Genomic DNA, 9,147 nt, shown 5'->3' with positions numbered 1-9,147 from the left:
GGATAACCGGGAGCTGCAGCCCAGTCTTTGAAGCTTTTGTAAAGACAAACGGTCTGCAATGTTAAGCCTTAAATTGGCTTTTGGCGGACTCCAGCCCTAGATCACTTTCACCCTTCGTTTGGTAGATGTTTCCACTTCGCTGTCATTAAGCAGGGTCGGGAAACGAAAGGGCCGTGACCCGGTCGCCGCGGGCGCGGGTAAGGAGGGTCTCCTGAGCGTGCAGGACCAGTCTCTCCCCGACTCGCCAAGCGCCGCGCGCCGGTTCCTCAGCTCCCAGCGCCGGGGGTGCGTCCTCCCGGGAGCCGCTGCCCTTTTCCAACATGGCGCCGCGGGAGGCGGGTCCCGCTCGTTGGCTCCCGGGGTTCCGGCGCCGCGCGTTTTGGTTCCGGAGTAAGAGCGTCGCCGCCGCCTTCCTCCTCCTCCTCTTGCAGCTACCGCCGTCGCCGCCGCCGCCGCTGCCGCCGCCGCCGCGGGTCCGCGCGGCCTCGGGTGGCCAGAGCTCAGCCTGCGCGCGCCGCGCCCTGTGTCTCCGGGTGGGGCAGAAGACTCGCCCCTTGACCCTCCCGTGGGGACTCTACGTGGTGTGGCGGCCCTGGGGCTCTTTCGTAATAGCCCCGGACTGAGTCCCCTCCATTCCTAGTCCACTGACGAGCGGTGGACACCTGCCGCTGTATCTCCTCCAAACCGAGTCCTTGCCCTGCCGCCTCCTCACACCCACACGGCGGCAGAGAGCTTCACCATAGGGTTCGCTCAACTCCAGAACCTTCCGACCTCAGCTAGTTCCTGCAGGCCTCTGCCCGCTTCCCGGTGCACCCTCCCCGGGAGACACCTCAGACCCCCGACAGCCTGGGCAGGCTCGGTGCCTGTAGGTGCGGGCCTGATCACCCCTCCCCTTTTCCCACCCCCTCATCCGCCAGTCCCTTGTTTTCACCCTCTGTCCTCTGCCCCTCACTCCCCTTGTCACCTCTTGGAGCCCCTTCCCAACCAGCGGCCAGTGGGTATCCCCTACCCAAGGATGTGAGCCTCTTTAACCTGTAATGCTGTGGCTAGCCCTTGGCCCTTTTCCTGCCATGGAGAACCAGGTGCTGGTAATTCGCATCAAGATCCCAAATAGTGGCGCGGTGGACTGGACAGTGCACTCTGGGCCGCAGTTACTCTTCAGGGATGTACTGGTGAGTGGTAATCTCAGTGTCCAGATCCCAGCAAGGGGGACTCAGGGACTTGAGTAGTCAGCACCTTGACCACTGGTGACCTGAGCTAGTGGCAATGGCTACTGCTGGCTTCCTGTGGAGGCAGTTTTATTGCTTCAGGCACAGCATTGATAAATTGCAACCACTGAAACCTGGCAAATGTCTAGGACCCTGGGGAGATAGATCAAGCTGACTGAACCCCTGCCCTCAGAGAGCTCATGGCCCGGGCTGGGACACACATATAGATACAACCACGCAAATGGAAACAGCTGAATCTAGAAGAGAGGTTTTTTTCCCCCAAGTGTTTCAGGGAATGTCCCTGGACAGATTCCAGCCCTGTTTTTTTTACTGAGTTCTCTGAACTTGGTGACCAGCTGAGAAAGGGAAAAAGGACAACTTTAACTTACTGTGTTTGAGCACACTGTTTAATTTATTTATTTTGAGACAGGGCCTCAGTCTGTTGCTCAGGCTGCAGTGCTGTGGCACGATCTCGGCTCACTGCAGCCTCTGCCTCCTGGGCTCAAGTGATTCTCCTACTTCAGCCTCCCAAGTAGCTGGCACATGCCACCACACCTGGATAATTTTTGTATCTTGTAGAGATGAGGTATTGCCATGTTGCCCAGGCTGGTCTCGAACTCCTGCGATTTGCTTGCCTCGGCCTTGCCAAAGTACTGAGATTACAGGTGTGAGTTACTGTGTCCAGCCTGCGCAAACTTAAAGCATTATTGGATGTAAGACATTTTATTTAGAAAAACATGATGCCCATGACAGTATGACACATCATCTGTTATTAAAATCAGTCCAGTTTCAGAGATAGTAAAATTGAGGGAAAATGTGCATCTTAGAATTGGTGATATTTTACTTTCAGATTATTCAGAATATATTTCAAATAAAATGATGGAATTTTAGAGCAGGGTGTAACACTGTAGGTGGCCTGTTCAGCTCATGTTTCTTTTTTGCAGATAGTTACTGAGGAGCGGTGATGTGAAATGGCTTTTCCAAAGCTGTGAGCTCAATACCAGAACTACAATTGTGTTTCACTGACTTAGCAGGTTTCTTTCCCTACATGTTGCAGCCACTTCTGATCTTTCTGGTATTCATTTGAGATAGACAGAGTGCCTTGTGGCCCATTCTACATGCTGAATAACTGAAGCATGGAAGACAGAAGCAGACATTCCGAAAAGCACATTGCTAGCAGCAGATCTGTAGTGGAACTTACCTGCAAGTTAAGAGTGGGCAAGGTGGCAGGATCTTGGGAAGAGGAAGATTTGTGATGTGATTTTTCATTGTCTTGGGTAACTCAGTCAAAATTTGATTTCTATAACTTCATTTTGAGTTCTGGATGTTACTGACTGCCCAGGCCATGCACATTTTTGGGTGCCTTGGCCGGGAGCTTTCCATATTGTGCATCAAATGCCATCCTTCTCTTTGTATCCAGAGTTCTCCACACAGTCACGCTCACACAGATTTCCTCTCATCATAAGGCCCAGGCTCCTTCACATGGTCCTCTAAGCACATCTGGATTGGCCCCTGTCTGCCTGGCACCTGTGTCATCTCTCATCACAGGCCCATAAACTTCTGTGCCTCACTTCTATAGGCTGATTCTCAGTTCTCCCAAGTGTCCAGACTGTCTACAGTCTGCCCTTCACCGGCCAATTCCCACCTGTCCTTCCAAGCCAAGTTGTGCTTTTTCTCTGTCATTCTTGGTTATGTGCCCCACCTCTCTGTTGCCACAGCTTTGTGTGGGTCCCCCAGCAAAGCACATGTTTGATCATGATACTTTGTCTCCTCCACTAGATGGTAAACTTCTGGAGGAGATAAGTATGTTGGTTTTTGTTTCTTCATAGGACCCCAGAATACTTGTTTAAGACGGGAACTTAAAAGAGGATGCGTGCAATTATGGTTCTGTGGACAGAACACGAGGTTTAGAGTCAAGGAATTTGGGTTTAATTGCAAGCTGTCCTGCTAACTAGGCAAGTCAGTCTACCTGTCTGAGCCTGTAGTTTCCTTATTTGAAAACAGGGAAACTTGTACCTTCCTCAAAGACTTGGCAAGATTATGTGAGATTGTGACTGTGATGAGAAAGACGGGCTTTCTCGGCCGGGCGCGGTGGCTCAAGCCTGTAATCCCAGCACTTTGGGAGGCCGAGACGGGCGGATCACGAGGTCAGGAGATCGAGACCATCCTGGCTAACATGGTGAAACCCCGTCTCTACTAAAAATACAAAAAACTAGCCGGGCGACCTGGCGGGCGCCTGTAGTCCCAGCTACTCGGGAGGCTGAGGCAGGAGAATGGCGTGAACCCGGGAGGCGGAGCTTGCAGTGAGCTGAGATCCGGCCACTCCAGCCTGGGCGACAGAGCGAGACTCCGTCTCAAAAAAAAAAAAAAAAAAAAAAAAAAAGACGGGCTTTCTCTTACTCATTTAAAACAATGGAAGGTTGATTATTATGTAATTATATTATTTGATTATGTGATTATTTCAAGAACAGCCCAGTGTTTAAGACCACAAACTCTGGAGCCAGGTTGTTTAAATTGCAAGTTGTACTACTGGGGCAAGTATCTTCTGCATCTCAGTTTCTTTATTTGTGGAAAAAAAAGTTGGGGAGGGGTGAAAGTAATACCTACCTCCTAGAGTTCTGAGGACTCCTTGAGTTGATACATGTAAAGCTCTCAGAAAAACTTAGCACATAGTAAGTGCTCCATTAATGTTGTTATTATTGATGGGATTGTTATTATAAGGGATTGGACTTGGGTCTTCCGTTTCTTGAGCATCTCTAAGTTGTACCTGCTTTGAGGCTGACTGGCCTAACAGGAAACACTACACAAGTGGCTCTACCACTAGAGCTCAGCATGCCAGGTGTCTGCACACTTTTGGCCAGGTAAGCCCAAGTGGAGCATGTTTTGTCAGGAAGGCCTGATGAAGGACCTGTGGCCGTGGGTGTTCAGTGCTATCTCCTAATGCTCCATTTTAGCAAATGTTCAAGCCCAGATCCTGGCAGACTCCTGTGATCTGTTCTCCAGGTTCATTTCATCTCTTCATCAAGAAAAGGCAAGAACCAACAGACACGTCAGCATCTCTGGCTTAGAACCTTAAGCTTTAAAGCCATGTGGAACCTGGAAGAATCGCCTCATCTAATTCAGACTCATTTCAAATGAAGAGGCATGAACCCCACAGGGGGAAAATACCTTGCTAAAGCCACACAGCTAATTTTTGGCAGAACCTGACACAGATGCCAGAAGCAGGTTGTAGTCATCTAGTCAGCCATAACTGAGTGTCTCGGACCTGAAGTCAGCAGTTGAGGGCTCCAGTCACTGTGCATCAAATAGCTGGGAGACCCTGGGCAAGTCACTCCGTCTCTCTGGGCCTTGTCTTTTGTCTGAATCACCAGGGACTGGCTTAAGTATGGAGGCCGACCTGACCCTCAAAGGTAGAGACATTTGGGTCTTCGGTTTTGCAGCTTTCTGTGTTTCTCTTTTTCCCTGGAGACTGAGTTCCTAGTTTTGGGAAAACTGTACAAGAGGTTCGGTTAGTGTGTGATGAGAGAGAATGCTCAACCCTCTCCCCTCTTCTTTTTTTGTATCCTGTGGTCTTCAAGCTCAGATTTCCCCTCATCTATAAGACTTCTGGGCCAGGAGTGGTGGCTTAGGCCTGTAATGCTAACACTTTGGGAGGCTGAGGTGGGTGGATTGCTTGAACCCAGGAGTTTCGAGACAGCCTGGGCAACATGGCAAAACCCCATCTCTACAAAAAATGCAAAAATTAGTAGGGCATGGTGGCATACACCTGTAGTACCAGCTGTTAGGGAGGCTGAGATGGGAAAATCTCTTGAACCCAGAGGTTGAGGCTATACTGAGCCGTGATTGCACCACTACATTCCAGCTTGGGTCACACGGTGAGACCCTATCTCAAAAAAGAAGAAAACACACACACACACACACACACATATACACACATACACACACACAAAGATTTCTGTCTAAATTGAGTATGATTTTTCCTTTCTCCTGAGTTACCAAATACTATTTGCTATTTATGTCTTTTGTTTGGTGCTTATACTCTTAAGTGTTTTATATTACTAGTCTTTCAGGTTTGTCTTTATCTCCATAACCAGTTTATAATCTTCCTAAAGTCAAGGATCAAGTTTTATTCTCCTGTAGCCTACAGCTTTGTGATCTTTATGCTCCTGGCATGTTGTAGATACTCAATTATGTTTTGGATCTGTCAGATATTTGTCTGATTTTTTGAAAGGAAGAAGAAAAGCATCAAAAAATGGTCATCATCAAGATATGTAAACTTCAGTTTTCTTTTTCTTTCTTTCTTTTTTTTTTTTTTTTTTTTGAGACGGAGTCTCACTCTGTTGCCCAGGCTGGAATGCAGTGGTGTGATCTCGGCTCACTGCAACCTCTGCCTCCCAGGTTCAGGTGATTCTCCTGCTTTAGCCTCCTGAGCAGCTGGGATTACAGGTACACACCACATGTCCAGCTGATTTTTTTGTATTTTTAGTAGAGACAGGGTTCCACCATGTTGGCCAGGCTGGTCTCGAACTCCTGACCTCAAGTGATCCACCCACTTTGGCCCCCCGAAGTGCTGGGATTATAGGCGTGAGCCACTGTGTCCATCCTGGTTTTCCTTTGAAACCTTCTTTAGGTTAGGTACATGTTATATTGTTGAGAGTAGAAGTCACTTTAGCTGGAAAATGTATATAAAATCATCAAATGTACCCTGCTTTAAAATGACTAGTAGATATTACTGATGTTTAAACTTCTTACCTCTTTATCATTATGATAGCCCCACTTTATTTGCTTTAAAGAACAAAGTGGTTGTGTTCACATGATTCTCTCACTCAAGTTTGCTTTGTTCTTTCTCCCTTTTCCTCTATCAGATGAGAAGCATGTGTAGCGCCTCGTTTATGTCGATGGGCTAAGGCATGCCATTGCCACTGAGCACGTTTTCAGGTGGTTGTTAGAACTCTGCAGTTTGATGGGGTCGCTATTCCGAAGTGGGGAGGAGCTTAAATTAGTTTGCTAACACTATAGAGGCAGAGTTCACATCTCAAGATCAGAGTTTCCTGGAAATAACTAGTGATAACTTAGAGAGTTGGGGATGGAGCAGTTGTTTTCCCCTCATTTTTTAAAACCTACACTGGCTAGAATGGGTGTTCAATAAATACTGCTGTAGGATGAAGTCAGTGAGTGAATCACCATCCTCCACTGATTATTGGGTGCTGGAATTTCAAAGTTTTATTATGAGGTAAGCTCTGTAATATTCCAGTCATAAGTCTTTTATTTATTTACCAGACACTAGTAGGGCACTTGCCATGTGCTAGACACTCTTCTGAGCACTTTACAAATACTAACTCATTTGGTAGGTACAGCTAAGATCTGATATTACACATGAGGAAACTGAGGCACAGATATTTCGTGGACTCAGTTGTGCGAGAGAGCTAGCATCCAGCTGTAGCTGTTTGGCTGCAATTTCGTGTTTTCAGGCTTTCCACTGGATTGCCTGTGTGCTTTTTTCTGTACTCCCTTTACCGTTTCCTGTCAATAAATACTTTCTAACTATGAGAGTGTAGAAAGAATTTTTTAACACTAAAATCTTTTATAGATACTTCCTCAAAAAGTTGATGTTTCATTTGTGAAGACTAGAGTCAGAAAAAAAATAATCTCCTTTGGCTGTAATGAGCAAGGGCTGCCTAAGATAGTTCTCTTTGATCAGTTTTATATTCACAGATTTATTTTTGAAAAAAAAAAAAACACTATGGAGACAAGACTATTATGCAAATTGCCACTGCAGCAAAAGCTTCTAAAGAATTGCCTTTAGAAGGAAGTTGCAGCCGCCACTCTGCTAAGTGCCCTGCTTGGAAAGGCTGTGAGCTCCCTGCTGAGAAATACTGCAAGTGGCTTTGTCAGCGGCTGCCTGGTGCCAGTTCTGGTGCAGCCTGGGAGGGACATTGTGGCAGAGCTCCCGGAGAGAAATGAGGTTTGCAGGCCATTGGAGTTGGACTGGACGTGATGGAGGGTCACTTTCCCCAGAGTTTAGGTGTTCTGTGCTTATTCAATTAAGCTGTCTCAGTATACTAATTTTCATGTGTTTTCAACTTTAGAGATTTATTTAAACATTGATGTCAGATTATATACACTTTTTAGATTTTTGTAGGCTAGATTAACCTTATTTCGGTGTCATTAAGTATGTTTTCTGTTGCTTAAGAGTAAAGGTTGATAAGAACCGTTTGTGTTAAATGTAGCATAGTGGGTTTATATCATCACGGAAACTTGTGTGTTGAACTACCATTATTGAGTGCGAGGCACAGCGTTGCTTGTTGTATATCAGGAACTACATTTGTTGAATGTCTTCAATGCGCTAGGTCTAAGCTTATGTTTATTAGATTAATTTTTACACTATCTCTGTAGGTATTACTAGACCCATTTTGGAGGGTAATCAAATTGAGGCTCAGAGAGGTTAGGTGATTTTTTTTCCAAGTCATTCGTTTAATGATAAGTGCAGAGCAGAGATTCAGACCTACGTCAGTCTGACTCTCAAAACCCCTTTCTCTTTCAACTGTACTGTATTCCACAGCCTCCCATAGAAGAAACCAAGTTTTTGTAAATACACAACAGTGTATTTGTATTTACACTGTTGAATTGAGAATAAAATATTATGTTATTAATAAAATGTGGAAAAGGTTTCTTAAAGATTTTTCTTCCTGGGATAGAGATTTAAACTCTGGGTTTATGTTGCTGGGCTAAGTGTGATTATGAGCTAATGTTTTTATTGTTTATGCTAACGTTTCAAAAATCTTTCCCAGGTTCTCATATTTCCTCTAGGATTTGCCACATGTTAGCAATAAAGAAGATGGCTAATTGTGTTTCTTTATTCTTTCTTTGTTTAGGATGTGATAGGTCAGGTTCTGCCTGAAGCAACAACTACAGCATTTGAATGTAAGTCTGGCTTATATACTTTCTTGACTATTCCTTTCTGCAGTCATTTTTTAAAGGGTTTATGGGTTGTATTACTTTAGAAACTGACAAAAACAGATTATTTATGACCATCATATGGTACATTTAAATATTTATAAATTAATACAAGTTTAATGATGATACTGAACTGAGTAATATTTTCTTATTTAATCATATCTTGGGTGAGCATATTTCTACAATATAGCTTTAATTACCAGCATGACCTTTATCTGCTCTTGCTCCTGATTGTAATAATATTGTGGGACAAAATGAAACGTGTAAACTACCTGTAGGCCAGTGATTATTGATTAAGAGATTTTAATCCATTGCTGCTTTAAAACATGGAAACAAAGTAGAGCTTTTACCATGAGCATTACATGGAATAATTCTGTTTTAGTGGGGCTTGGCAGGGATGCTAGATGGTGACAGGAACACTTCAGGTCTTTAGTGCTTCCTTTCTCCCCACAGTTGGCCTGGGGACAGGGCCAGGGTGACTTGGGGACTAGAAAACTGTTTTGACATGAACCAGGTCATTGCAGAGGACATCATGGAATGAGTCATGCTAAGATGAGATAGTCAGTAGCATAGGGGCTCAGATGCTGAGAGGGATGAAGTAAGGATTTAGAACTGTAGTTTTTTGTTTTTGTTTTTTTTTAAGATGAGGGCTACTTTTTTTTTTTGCCACAAAGTCTCGCTATGTTGCCCAGGCTGGAGGGCAGTGGTGCAATCTCAGCTCACTGCAACCTCTGCCTCCTGAGTTGAAGCAGTTCTCATACCTCAGCCTCCTGAGTAGCTGAGATTACACGTATGTGCCACCATGCCCGATTAATTTTTGTATTTTTAGTAGAGACAGGGTTTTGCCATGTTGGCCAGGCTGGTCTTGAACTCCTGACCTCAAGTGATCCACTCACCTCAAGCCTCCCAAAGTGCTGGGATTACAAGTATGAGCCACCGCGCCTGGCCAGAGGGCCACTTCTTAACGTCGAAAAATTTCAGT

At 45.4% G+C, this 9,147-nt stretch overlaps 1 protein-coding gene across 6 annotated transcripts in view; it reads left to right on the top strand.

Moving 5' to 3' along the window:
• The first annotated feature begins 407 nt into the window (after positions 1 to 407).
• MAP2K5 (mitogen-activated protein kinase kinase 5) overlaps positions 408 to 9,147 on the top strand; it is a 268,775-nt gene continuing 260,035 nt past the window's right edge. For 4 of the 6 annotated variants that reach the window (XM_030930285.1, XM_030930283.1, XM_030930282.1 and 1 more), the window contains exons 1-2: positions 933 to 1,172; positions 8,084 to 8,132. In XM_030930285.1, the coding sequence (XP_030786145.1) occupies positions 1,038 to 1,172; positions 8,084 to 8,132 (184 nt within the window). In that variant the 5' untranslated portion in view covers positions 933 to 1,037. Of the gene's footprint in view, positions 1,173 to 8,083; positions 8,133 to 9,147 lie in introns of all 6 variants that reach the window. The other 2 variants (XM_010363622.2, XM_010363621.2) reach the window with 1 other exon arrangement.

This window comes from Rhinopithecus roxellana, chromosome 5, assembly GCF_007565055.1.
Source record: "Rhinopithecus roxellana isolate Shanxi Qingling chromosome 5, ASM756505v1, whole genome shotgun sequence".
Taxonomy (NCBI): Eukaryota; Metazoa; Chordata; class Mammalia; order Primates; family Cercopithecidae; genus Rhinopithecus; species Rhinopithecus roxellana.
The sequence above is the reverse complement of the archived record's forward strand: the minus strand, read 5'-3'. Positions and strand labels throughout refer to the sequence as shown.